This window comes from Mus pahari, chromosome 5 (assembly GCF_900095145.1).
Source record: "Mus pahari chromosome 5, PAHARI_EIJ_v1.1, whole genome shotgun sequence".
Lineage (NCBI taxonomy): Eukaryota > Metazoa > Chordata > Mammalia > Rodentia > Muridae > Mus > Mus pahari.
In genome coordinates this window covers 20,280,152-20,293,322 of record NC_034594.1, presented here as the reverse complement: position 1 = coordinate 20,293,322, position 13,171 = coordinate 20,280,152, and the positions used below count along the sequence as shown (strand labels likewise).

The 13,171-nt window shown below is 48.7% G+C and overlaps 1 protein-coding gene across 1 annotated transcript in view; it reads left to right on the top strand.

Moving 5' to 3' along the window:
* Positions 1–13,171, top strand: part of Rfx8 (RFX family member 8, lacking RFX DNA binding domain) — a 55,425-nt gene that overhangs the window by 17,073 nt on the left and 25,181 nt on the right. The window contains exons 5-6 of the mRNA XM_021197636.1: positions 5,997–6,060; positions 12,431–12,541. Coding sequence (XP_021053295.1) covers positions 5,997–6,060; positions 12,431–12,541 — 175 coding nt within the window. The remainder of the gene's footprint in view (positions 1–5,996; positions 6,061–12,430; positions 12,542–13,171) is intronic.

The window sequence follows — 13,171 nt, the reverse complement described above, 5'->3', positions numbered from 1 at the left end:
ATACATGTATACATAGTCATACACACACAGATATGTATACGCACAGGCACACATAGGCATATGCATACACACATTGCTACACAGATACATATGCACACATATATACACACATACAGACACACACAGATACATATGCACACAGACATACATGCACACAGACATACACACACATGCAGTCACACACAGATACATATGCACACAGATACATATGCACACAGACATACACACACACATGCAGTCACACACATACATATGCACACAGATACATATGCACACAGACATACATGCACACAGACATACACATATGCAGACGCACAGATACATATGCACACAGACATACATGCACACATTATATCCACACATGCACACACACACGCACACACGCACACACGTACGCACACACGCACAAGCACACACTGCTTTCCCAGCTTAGCAACTGTCTAATCCTTGTCCCTCCCTCACATGCCAAGCCTTTGTGCTTGCTTGTCTTTGTTCCCCTGCCAGCGCGTGAGCTCAGGGGGCTGCCTTGGGGTGGCAGCTGGAGCCTGTGGAATGCAGCTGTGGGTCCGCAGCTGGATCCATGTACCAACAAAGCACCATGGGCAGCCAGGCCGAGTGCTCATCTTCCAGCCCCTCCCACCTTGGGGAAAGCAGGCTCTCCAGGAGCCAGCTGTAGCCTAACAGTTGTGGCCACCACCACGGGAGGATGCCAGAGGGTCCCCTGCCTGGCCTAGCAAGGGCCCCTCTTCCTTGGTTAGTCAGCTAGGGTATAAGAAGGAATAAGATGAGACGGAGCCTTTGGGGCCAGGACCCCCAGGGAGGCCGCTGATGAGTCTCCCTCCTAATGAGGTGTCCAAGTGGCAACCAGCCTTTTGGCCCCATCCACCCTGTGGTTTCCGGGGCTGGCTAGAACTTGTTAAAGTCGAACATATGCATTACCCGCTTGTTCTCTAGCAGCCTAAAAAAAAAAAAAAAAAAAAAAATCAAGCCCTGGGCGACACCCTGGCCCTGCAAAGGCGTTGGAAGCAGAGGCCACCCCTCCCCCACCCTCCCACCCCGACATCCTCAGGAACTTGTCCTTGGCCCCAATCACCCCGCCCTGGCTCTCCTCTGTGCAGTGCCTGGTGTCATTAGCTGGCTGCCTGTGAAACTTGATCCCCTCACCCCCAGAGGCTGAAGTTCGTGTAAGAAAGCAACCTCAGACCCCTTACACTTTCAACGCTCCCCTTCCCGCAGATATTCATTTTGCAATTAAGTTGTTCATTAAATCTAATGGGTCTGGAGATGGTCAAATACTTGAAAAGCAACCTCCCTCCATGCAGAAGTTGACTAAGCTGCAGTGCAAGGCTACGTGCCTGCCAGTCTCGCTTCCCAGTAGCACAATTCTTGCAGATTTTTAGTTTCAAAACACGTCGGCAGTGCATTTTGTGTGTGTGTGTGTGTGTGTGTTTCAGTGTCTGTGTGAATGCCTATGTCTGTGTGCTGGGAGGGATGGAACCTGTGTGTGTGTGTGTGTGTGTGTGTGTGTGTGTGTGTGTTTGAATGTCTGTATCTGTGTGCTGAGAATGGAGCCCTGTGCCCATGTGTGGTAGGTAAGCCTCTACAACTCAGCTACATCCTCGGCCCTTATACTATTCTGACCCCATGCCTTTCCTGTCCAGGGCCATCAGAGCCCAAGGGTCTTACTGGAGGAAGTGCAGCCACCAGCTGCTGCAGCAGGATGTCACCTCTGTCCTCCCTGGTCTCCTGCCTCCCCCTGGTCTGGCTAACCTTGCCCCTGCCTCATATATATACCCTGAAAGAACAGAACAATAGGTAATCGCTTTGAACTCGGATTAGAATGTCCTCAGGATTCTCTGTCTCTGGCCCGATCTGAGAAATGGGACAACAGATCTTAACTGCCAGTCCCTGAAGGGTAGTATGAGGGTTGTTAGGCCAAATGAAGTAAAGCACCAAAGAAATAAGGGACTACTGCATCGTACAGGAGCCTGCAATCAATGTAACAAAACTGCACAGGTTTTTATAATCATTATGTAACTATGTGTCCCCAGATGAATCTATGTTTACATTTTAACTTCATATCCAAAGCTACCTGTGAAGAGTCACTTCTGATCAGAACCAAAATAATTCTTTCAGATGTGGTAAGAGCCCTGGAGGGGGACCCTGGGGACTGGAAGATAGTGCTCTGCCCCGGCGCTCAGGCTAGACAGAATGATCTGAGAGTGGGATTTTATTGCATTACTATCTTCTCATCTTTGTAATTGCTTTAAATTGTTTTCCCTGATGCTGAGTGATGTGCAAGGGAGATTGGGGTGCCAGCGTGATGTAATGGGAGTCTGGATTAATGACAGTGATGTCAAAGCCCAAGAATGTGGAAGCAAACCAGAGTTAGAGTTAACTCTAACTTGGAAGCCTTGTAAGGATGTCTGTCTGTCTGTCTGTCTGTCTGTCTGTCTGTCTGCCTGCCTGCCTGCCTACCTACCTACCTACCTACCTACCTACCTACCTACCTACCTAACTACTTATTTAAGATCACAGTGTGTCCTGGAAGTATATCTTGGTCTCCTTAGTGCCAAGTGATTATGAAAGCAGGTTAAAGTAATGTGATTCTCATACTACATAAAGCAAGCAGGCACTTGCTGGTCCCCAAAGAAACAAGAGTTCCCTAGGTTTTCTCCATGGGGGAATCAGAACCTAGGTATAGGTGAGTCTGAAGGAAGTCTGAGTCTACACATTACCAAATATTTAGAGACTCTTGGACTTAAATAGTACTTAGAGTCATCTGACCCCATTCCTTTCCTGTCCAGGGCCACCAGAGCCTAAGAATCTTACTGGAGGAAGCGCAGCCATCAGCTGCTGCAGTGGGATGTCACCTCTGTCCTCCCTGGTCTCCTGCCTCCCCCTGGTCTGGCTGACCTTGCCCCTGCCCCATTGTTTATGAAATTCTAACAGCCTAGGTTAGGCTACAGCAGCTCAGGGGGGGGGGGTAGTCCATGAGGACCACAGTTCTTCAAGGCACAGACTAACCACAGGGCCACTGCTGGCCCGCAGGCTTGCTCTCTATTCTGCTCTGGTGGTTAGAAACTGCCAGTGGCTTGGGACAGCCCCGGATGACCTGGACCCTCCTTCTCTGCAAGGCCAGTTCTGGTATTGTGTGTGGCTTCTCTGGGGCCATAGTTTAGCAACAACTGTGCTTTGGCTCAGGGCCTAATAAATGTCCCCATTGTCTAAGTCAGAACCGCACTGGGGAAATGACGCAGGGGCCAGTGAGCCCAGAGACACACAGCGTCATGGCTGGCACCCTGGACTCCTCCCCTCTGACCCCCTCTGACCTTAATCTCACTGTGCTGAGCCTGGGTGGCAGTAGACTCCAGTGCAGGGAAAGTGGAACTCACATCTACCACAGCCTTAACTCGCTAGCCCAGCTCTCCAGGTTCAAGCACGGTCAACGTCTGCAATGTCCCCTGTGACCAGTCTTCCAGGTCCTCTGTGCGCCAGCACTTTTGACTGAGACTTAAGGCCAGACCCCAGAAGTCCTCTGTTCTCTGTTCTCTCTTTTTTAAAAAAATGACTTTTAGCTGGATGGTGCTGGCACACGCCTTTAATCCCAGCACTCAGGAGAAAGAGGCAGGTGGATCTCTTTGAGTTCAAGGCCAACCTGGTCTACAGAACAAGTTCTAGGACAGCCAAACCCCTAAGGTTAGACTCCTGGAGTCTTACACAGAAACACCCTGCCTTGAAAAAGCAGAAAGAAAACCAGACTATTAGTGCTGCTGCTGCTGCTGCTGCTGCTGCTGTTGATAATGATAATTACAATGATGATGATAATGGCTCTTGTTATATCTTGATCACAACTATGCCCCCCTACCAGATGTTAGCAAAGAGCTAACAAAATGCCTGTCCTGTGATAGACACTTAACATGCATACTGTGACTGAATGAGAAACAGATGGATAGTTAAATGGATGAATGGTGAGTGGGTGGATGGATGGACCAGAAGATGAATAGATAAATGGACAGACTGGATGGTGCAGAGAGGGAAGGGTGGTGGGTGGATAAATGGACCTGAATATGAATATCATCTTATATGTGTTCTTGTATTCATTTCTGCACAGAAAAGATCCAGGAATTCTGTGTTGGCACAATGTAGAATTGTAGAGAAATCGTATTTCCTCCTGTTTCACTGGAAAAAAGCCTAGAGGCGGGTGTGCTGGCCCCAAGTTTAGAGCGATACTCTCCCTCGTGGAGGGGGACGTGCCGCAGCGGAAGCAGAGAATGGGGAAAGCCTAATGCTCACCTGACTTTCTGCCTTCCCCCCCTTGATTCATTTCAAGACTCCATCCCAGGAGATGGTGGTGCCACATTGAGGCTTGGTCTTCCCTCCTAAGCCAGGGGTTCTGGATGCATTCATAGGCACATCCAAAGCTGTGTCTCATTAAGGCCCAGGTGTTCCTAAAGCCAGTCAAGTTGGCGATCAATCCAAGTTCACCATCACAAGCCCACCCTCTTCAACTGGATAGCTGACCACTTTGAAACCATAAAATTCTACCCTTGGCCCCATGGGCTCATGGCTGCCCCGTAACTGGAAGTGCATTCATTCCAAACCTTCAGAGTTTCAACACTGTTCAAAAGTTTAGTCTTCTTTCAGACTTCAAGTGTGAGAGCATACAAGTACTCTCTCTCTCTCTCTCTCTCACACACACACACACACACACACACACACAATTCTGTCTCCAAATATAGCTACAGTGAGGCTAACACTGCAGTCTATGAAGGGGGGTACAGTTTAGTCCAAAATACAAGCCACAAATGAAATTCCTAAAACACTTCAAATTCTCCTTTTTCTAGCACTTGTGCAGAATCCACCCTTCTATATCTCTGGGATATGGAGCCCATATCCCATGAGCTATTTGGATTATCCAAAGTAACATTGATGTTTCGATAACAGTTCTCACCACAGGATGAAGGGTGTGCCTCCCTGAAGGGCTTGTATTCAGATTGTCTACCACACTTGGGGTTAGAGTACTGTGCGGATACATTATCGTTCATGTATATGTATATGTATATGTATATGTATATGTATATGTATATGTATATGTATATGTATATGTATATGTATATGTATATGTATATGTATATGTATATATCAAATACTCAGGAGGGAGGACAGACTGGCACCATGACACAAACCTTTAGAAGAGAGGCTTCTGGGAGGCAGGGAAAGCCAGTGCTGGCCACCGCTCCTAGGTGTCCTCCTGACCATGGCTCCATGCTCCGAGGGAGAGAGACAATCTAGTCTGCAGCTCTGCACTCTCAGGCAGGACGACTGTGCTGACTTGGGTAGATGAAACTTCTAAGCCATGCCTCCCCCTCGGCTCAGCCTTAGCCCTGGGGCAGGCAGGGAAGAAGATGCACTCCTCTGTCACACCCAGAGGGGGCACATTTCCTGGTGCAACGGGGAGGCATCCCACAGCACACCAACGGGACTAAGTCTGTTGTCTACCGTATATGTCTCATAACACACATGGCAGCCCCACAGACACGACAAATGGAGCTTACAGATCTACCATCAATCCCCCGGTCCCTGTGTTCTGTGGAAGCACGTTCTGCTGCATCTATCACCTAACAGCACTCTTGTGTATGGGTCGCTAGTGGAAAACACCAAATCAGAAAGCAGCAAGACTCTGTTTTCACGGTGGGTTTTCTTTTCCCACAGGAATGAAGTTATGACCCTTAATGATGTCAAACCCTTGCTTTTGAAGGGAACAAAGCATTTAAAATTAAAATCCAAGGTTGTCCCAGATACAGAAATAAACTTTAAAAAAAAAATCCCCAAGCACGTGACAAACGCCATATGTGCACAGGAACCTGGAGGATGAGTTTTTGATAAAGAGTTTTACCCCAAACAAATAAGCTTGCTGCAGAGGAAATTCTGTTCTTGTGTTTGGGGACGGGTATCTTAGTCATACAGTTTCTCTGTTGTCTGTTCTTACACAGTGGCAATCTTGTTGCCTTCGGAAAATCTCCTGACTACAGCACCGTTCTCCAGCAAGAAGAAACAGTGAGTATAAAATAGCCGCATTCTAACAGACCCACCAGTATTGGGGATTACGTGTCAGCTGTGTCCTTATTCCATCACCCTTTCAGTCTCGACATTGAGTATCCGGCATGCATCACACTCAGCTAGGACAGACCTGGCCTCCTGCCCTGGAGGACCACACTGCTCAGCTGCAGTCACTGCAGAGCTGGACTTCTTGAGGTATAATTCTAAGGGACGCACAGGTGGTTAGTGACTAATTTGCTGTAACGTGCCTCTATGGTATTCTTTCAACTCTTAGAATCAGGACATGGAAGCTATTAATAGCTAATCTCTGTCACTGTGCGTTGAGCCTCACTTTAGTTGGCTAAGACATCATGACAGGACTTTGATCCCATTTCAGCTCAGTTTGCTAAAGCAAATTACTCTAAACTGAGCAGTTTAAACACACTGATGTCTCATGGTTCCAGCTGGTTCTGGTGCGGGCACCTGCTGAGCTGTAGACAGCAGGCTGCCTTTCCTGATCCTGGGTAGCAGAGCCTTCTCTGACCTCATATTTGTGAGTGATCCAGTTAATGAATATCCACCCCACCCTCCAGACCTAATCACCTCCCAGGATTCTACTTCTAAAGTCTGTTCACAGGTTGATTACAATATCAATATAGGGATTAGAAGGAACACGAATATTGTTGCTAACAGATATGATCTCACTGACAAGAACCACTTTTTAAAACATCTTTTTAAATTTTTATTTATTTATTTATTTTGGTAACCAGTACCCAAAAGTTATAAAGACAAAATCTCGTGGCCTTGTGCTGGAAAAGTATTGTCTGTAGTCAGAGAGAAACTGGGACTGTGTTGAGGGACAGTGAGTCCAGAACTGTAGAAGGAGCTGTGGTGGGTCAGATGTTATGCACAAGGGCTGGTCCCCCATCTTGAATTCCCTCCGAGTGCTCTGGAAGTCTCTATATTGCTGAAGAATTCAGTCCAGGACACAGGTCAGCAGAACAGGTCAGCAGCGTGGATGATCAGCAGCTGGATGCTCAGCAGTGTGGATGCTCAGCAGCTGGATGCTCAGCAGCTGGATGCTCAGCAGCGTGGATGCTCAGCAGCATGGATGCTCAGCAGCGTGGATGCTCAGCAGCGTGGGTGCTCAGCAGAGTGTATGCCCAGCAGCGTGGATGCCCAGCAGCGTGGATGCCCAGCAGCGTGGATGCCCAGCAGTGTGGATGCCCAGCAGCGTGGATGCCCAGCAGCTGGATGCCCAGCAGCGTGGATGCCCAGCAGCTGGATGCCCAGCAGCATGGATGCCCAGCAGCTGGATGCTCAGCAGCTGGCTAAGCATCAGCCATGCTGTGGAAGCAGACTGAGCTGAATAGAGACCCATGGCGTCTGGACTTCCTAGTCTCCGGGTGTTTTCTCCTCCCCTGAGTGCTCTGGAGTCATCTCCTTCCTGGTATTGCAGAAGCTTTCCTAGGAGCCAAGCAGTCCTTAGCCACAATTCAGAATGTCTGCTGAAGTTAGATGCAAGAATGCATCAAAAAGTGTAACCATCCAGGGGCCCGGAGAGGTGGCTCAGTGGTTAGAGCACTGGCTGCTCCTCTACAGAATCCAGGTTCAATTCCCAGCACTCACATGGCAGCTCACAGCTGTCTGTAACTCCAGTTCCTGGGGACCCATGACACGAGGCATGTATATAGTGTTCTTACCTGTGCAAGCAGGCAAAATACCTATACACAGATAATAAAATAATATTTATCTGTAAAACTGAGAAGCTAGCCAAAGGAAAGAAGGGGCAAGGTTCCCTGTGAAGCTCCTGGTGTGTGTGGCAAGGGTGGGAGCTAGAGACTGGCTTGACTTTTGTATTTTGTTTGTTGTTGTTTGGTTTTTCGAGACAGGGCTTCTCTGTGTAGCCCTGGCTGTCCTGGAACTCACTCTGTAAACCAGGCTGGCCTCAAACTCAGAAATCTGCCTGCCTCTGCCTCCTAAGGGCTGGGATTAAAGGTGTGCACCACCACTGCCCTGCCTGACTTGACTTACTTTAATTGGATCCTGTCCTTCCTCTTATCCAGCCAGCTTGACTATTTCACACCAAGCTACAAGTCTCTTATTTGTCTTCCCTATAGTACCGGACTCCTGCCTGAGCACTTTAGCCCGACATTCATTTGAGCTATGACAAACGACCAGGGAGAACCTTACAGATGAGGTGGCCACTCTAAGAAATCAACACAAAGTCAGTGCTCTGAACAACACAAAATGATTGTCTTGTGTCCTGCGGGGTGTGAGTCCCCCCATCAGTTCTCACCAGGCTAAGGTCAAGGTGTCTGTAGAGCAGGTCTCTAACTGCAGGCTAGGGGAATTTTCCAGCATCTAAAGGCCACCTGTATCCCTGGGTTTATAGCCCCATACTCTGTCTTCAAAGCCAGCACAGGGTAAGCCAAGTCCTTCTCTGAGCTGAGTTTGTCCACCTGTCTTCAAGAACTCTTGTGATTGACATCAAGAGAAGGCTCTCCCTCTGCCTTGTAAGGTAGCAGAGTCACAGTATTGGAGATTAGAGCATGGGTGTTCTAGGGCACCGTAGTTCTGCCAGTTACAAAGAGATTCATAGAATCCTTGTTGGGAGATGATTCACCTTGGGGTGTAGTTTGCATCTGACCTGAGAGGTAGAGCTAACAGTGTGGAGGCCTCGAGGACTGGCCTTGAGAGATGCCAAGTGTGAAGAGCTTGCTAATGCCAGCCTTTGGGATTTGGATTTGACTCAGGAGGGTATGGAACACTATCAAACCTCTTCAAAAGGAGGACAGGACATACTGGGAGGGGCGACTGAAAATGTATAAAGGACAAAAGGAAAGCCAGCAAGCTTCCTGAGTGATGTAACTCAGAACTGGCACCTGATGCCTGGGGATTTGGCAACAGTAAGAAGGTATCCCATTGTATCCTCAGGGGTGGATACATAAGCTTCCCATTAGTCAGCTCCCTGTTACTGTAACAAAATACCTGCTCTGATCAACTTGAACATTGAAAAGGTTTACCTTGGCTCACATTTTGGAACTTTTATAAACTTTTATGGTTTTGCCCCCCTGCTTCTGGGGCTGTGGTGAAGCAGAGTGTCCTGATATGGAGTGTGTGCAGGAGAAAAGCTGTTCACTTCCCATGGCTGTGACATGAAAAAGACAGAGGAAGAAACCAATTGTTCTACATTTCAGGCACTCAGGAATTTTCCCTTTGATGTCTCATGACAATGTACTTTTATATTCTTATAATCATTTGTATCTCTATATAATTTATCCTCTGAGAATTTCATACATGTATATATTACATTTTCATTGTATCTACCCTGCTGCCTCCAGATAGCCTCCAAACACTCTCTTAAGTCCAGTGTGTTCTCTCCATATGCACCTGTATTAGTCAGGGTTCTCTAGAGTCACAGAACTTATGGATAGTCTCTATATAGTAAAGGAATTTATTGATGACTTACAGCCTGCAGTCCAATTCCCAACAATGGTTCAGTAGTAGCTCTGAATGGAAGTCCAAGGATCTAGCAGTTGCTGAGTCCCACACAGCAAGAAGGCGAAAGAGCAAGAGCCAGACTCCCTTCTTCCAATGTCCTTATATGGTCTCCAGCAGAAGGTGTAGCCCAGATTAAAGGTGTNTGCCACCACACCTTTAATCCCAGATGACCTTGNACTCNGAGATCTCCCTGTCTTAATCTTCTGGAATCCATAACCACTATGCCTCAAGATCTCCAAACCAAGATCCAGATCAGAAACTTCTATCTCCCAGCCTCCAGATTAGGGTCACTGGTGAGCCTTCCAATTCTGGATTGTAGTTCATTTCAAATATAGTCAAGTTGACAACCAGGAATAGCCACTATAGCACACAAGTGAGGGCCATTCCCTGTAGCACAAGCTGCCTGCCAGTGGCCACATCCCCAGAAGAAAAGTGACTCTTCCTCCTCTGGCAGCCATCAAATGCCAATAGCTCCTAAACTAGGGGTAGGGCCTTGTGAGCCCCTCCTGCATCCACACTGGGTGCTTGGATGGCTCCATCTTGTGTGTGTTTGTGTAGCTGCGAGCTCACAAGTGCCACGTTATGTCCAGAAGACAGCAGTTCATGGCGCTCCTCCCTACCCTCCAGCTCTCACTTTTTTTTTCCTCACCCCTTTCTGAGATGTTCCCTGAGTTTTACAGGGGGTAACTGATTGATACAGAAGTCCGGTCTGGTACTGAAAAGCCATCAGTGTCCTGACACTAGACTATAGCATGACATCTGGGTGGCAATACAGTCATTTGTCGTGTTGAAATAGAGAACGTTGGTAGTCTCGGAAGAAAAGGAGAGAGGGAGGGGAAGGGAAGAGACTGGAAGAAAAGAAAAGAAGGAGGAAGGGAGGGAGGAAAAGAAAATAGAGAGTCTATCTAGGGTGTCTAGGTGGTCAGAGTGTGGGATTGAATCCCTGGCACGCACAGAAGCAGCCAGGCACAGCTGCGCATGCCTGTAAAACCAGCATTAAGGAGCAGAGACAGGCGGATTTGGTTGGCTCATCGGCCAGCAAGCATAGATGAAACATCAAGTTTCCAGTTCAGTGAGAGACCCTGTCTTGAGAGAAGAAGCTGGACAATAGAGGAAGATGCCTGGCATCCCACCTTCTCCTCCACATGGGAGCTCACGTGTGCAACACACATGCATGCGTGGACACACACACACACACACCTGCCTACATTTATAGCTGTCTCCCAGCGTGTTCTAGAAAGGTGGTTGAAGCGCTAGATTTCTGGCCTCCTCCGAGTCGTCCAGGGACGAGGAATCTGGCTCCCTAGCACCAGGACGTGGTTTCAGGACCGCACTTTGAGAAACGTTGCTTTGGGAACAGCAGCAGCATCCAGAGAGCAGATATGTCCAAGTCAGTCTGGACTTTGGAGCAGGTGGTCTAACTGGGCTGTCACTGTGAGAAGATGCTCAGGGCTGGAACATCCGGATGGGACCTCAGCACCCTCCACAGACCAGACAACAGCGTACACGGGGGAGGGGCACAGCCAGCATCCGTGGACGGAAGCCTTGAGCATCACCCTCAACACTCCTGTGTCCCAGAGTCCTCCAGGAGGGGTGTGGATGCAGCATGCTGGAAACACAGAACTCACAGGGCGCATTTTGCCAACCTCAGGGTCAGGTGCTCAGTGTTCAGGAGCAATGGCTGCTGGGCAGTATCCCCAACTCTCTAGTCCTCAGGGTAAATCTCAGTGGTAATAACCAGGGGTATCACAAAGAGAGAGCACCCCCCAGGGAGTTCGCTACTGCGGGATGATGGCTAAGCAACCATCTGCCATGAGGAAGGGTGCCTGGGAGTTCAAAGAAGCTGCTGACCCCCAGGAGCCAAACCCCCGAGAGACCAGCAAGTAGCTGAGCCAGGTTCGCGTAGGAACTGAGGAAGCCACGGGTGGGGTGTGAAATTCTGACCCAGAAGCTGCCAGAAGCTGGAGAGAGATTAAAAAGTCTCAGTTCTGTGTGGCTGACTTTGCATCAAAGCGCCATCAGTGGGACTCATGGCAGNCCGTTCTATTCCAAGGAAATCTTTCAGAAGTCCTGGAGAAATCATTTCAAATCAAATTGGTGTGCTCTGGCCCTAGCAGGTCCCTCCCCTGTCAGTCAGCACTGTGAGGGGGACCCTCGACCCTTTCCCCTTCTGGGTTGTTGTTGTTGTTGTTGTTGTTTTTAAAGCCTGACATTTGTCATTCAGAAATGAAGTCAGTAACCTGCATTTTCCTGTCAGCTCAGGGTTCCTGATGCAGTTAACTCTCTTCACAGCTCANGCACCACAAATCTGACAGGACAGGAACTTGACAAGACTCCATTTTNTTTCAGGGAGCAACAATTCAATAGATGAAGGTTCTAGAAATACGTGGCAACATTAGGCTGCTCATCGATGAAATTNGAACATGATGATTTAGCTTTTGACTGTAACTCAGAACTTTCCACCACCACCAAGATTGATACATTTGGGCAACGTATTAAAGCCTAAAACCCTCCCTTTGTAGTGAACAGTATTTTTGTTTTGTTTTGTTTTGTTTGTTCGTTTGTTTGTTTTCTCGAGACAGGGTTTCTCTGTGTGGCCCTGGCTGTCCTGGAACTCACTTTGTAGACCAGTCTGGCCTCGAACTCAGAAATCCACCTGCCTCTGCCTCCCAAGTGCTGGGATTAAAGGCCTGGGCCACCACTGCCCGGCTGTAGTGAACAGTATTATAGGAGCCATTATCATTGTAACAAAATATGAAGTTGCAGAAACAATACCACATTCAAGACTGTAGTAACTTTGAGTAAACTGTGACTGCAACTTCATTTATATGCCAGGGGATGCATTTTATTTTAAAGAAACAATCATGGTATAAATGACTTGCAGTGTGAAAATCATTCACCAATAAAGACGGACCCAATGGGCTCACCAGTGTCTCCGTTCAGAAGATGTCCGGTCTGGGAAGAAGAGCTGGCAAACAAGTACTCCTGTAAGCTGGTAGGTCTGTGCCCCAAGGGGTGTGGGCCTCACATCAGTGCCCTCTTATTTCGCCTGTGGTGTGGTCATCGCCCTGGGGGACCTCCTCCTTCCTCTCAGACTGGGGAGGGCCAGCATTCCCCCGGCACCTGAAAATGGAGGTCTTCCCTCAGAGCTGGTGCCAGCCCCCCAGGGACTCCTGTCATTCCTCTTCTGAAATGAGGGCTTCCCCCATGGAAGAAGGGACCAGAAAAAGGAAGCAGAACCCTGGCTCCTCTAGGAACTGGCACTGGCAGGTAATGCGGGTGCCAGCGTTCAGGAACCTGGGTGTCAGCCGTCGGGGCCTTTGGAGCACTGGTACAGTTACAAGCAGGCGCTTCACCAGCTTGAGGGTCAGAACTCAGAGCCCNTCAGCCAGGCAAAGCTGAGCACAGAGGTACAGGTCTAAAATCTCAGCGCCGCGGTAGATCGCTGGTCACTCACCAGCCAGCCTAGCCACAGTGGTCCCAGGTTCAGTGCTACCCTGTCTCAAGGAATGAGGTGAAAGTGATAGAGGGGACACTCAGTGCCCTCCTTGGGCCTATGTAAGCACGCATAGGCATAACACACACACACACACCACCACCACCACCACCACCACCACCACCACCA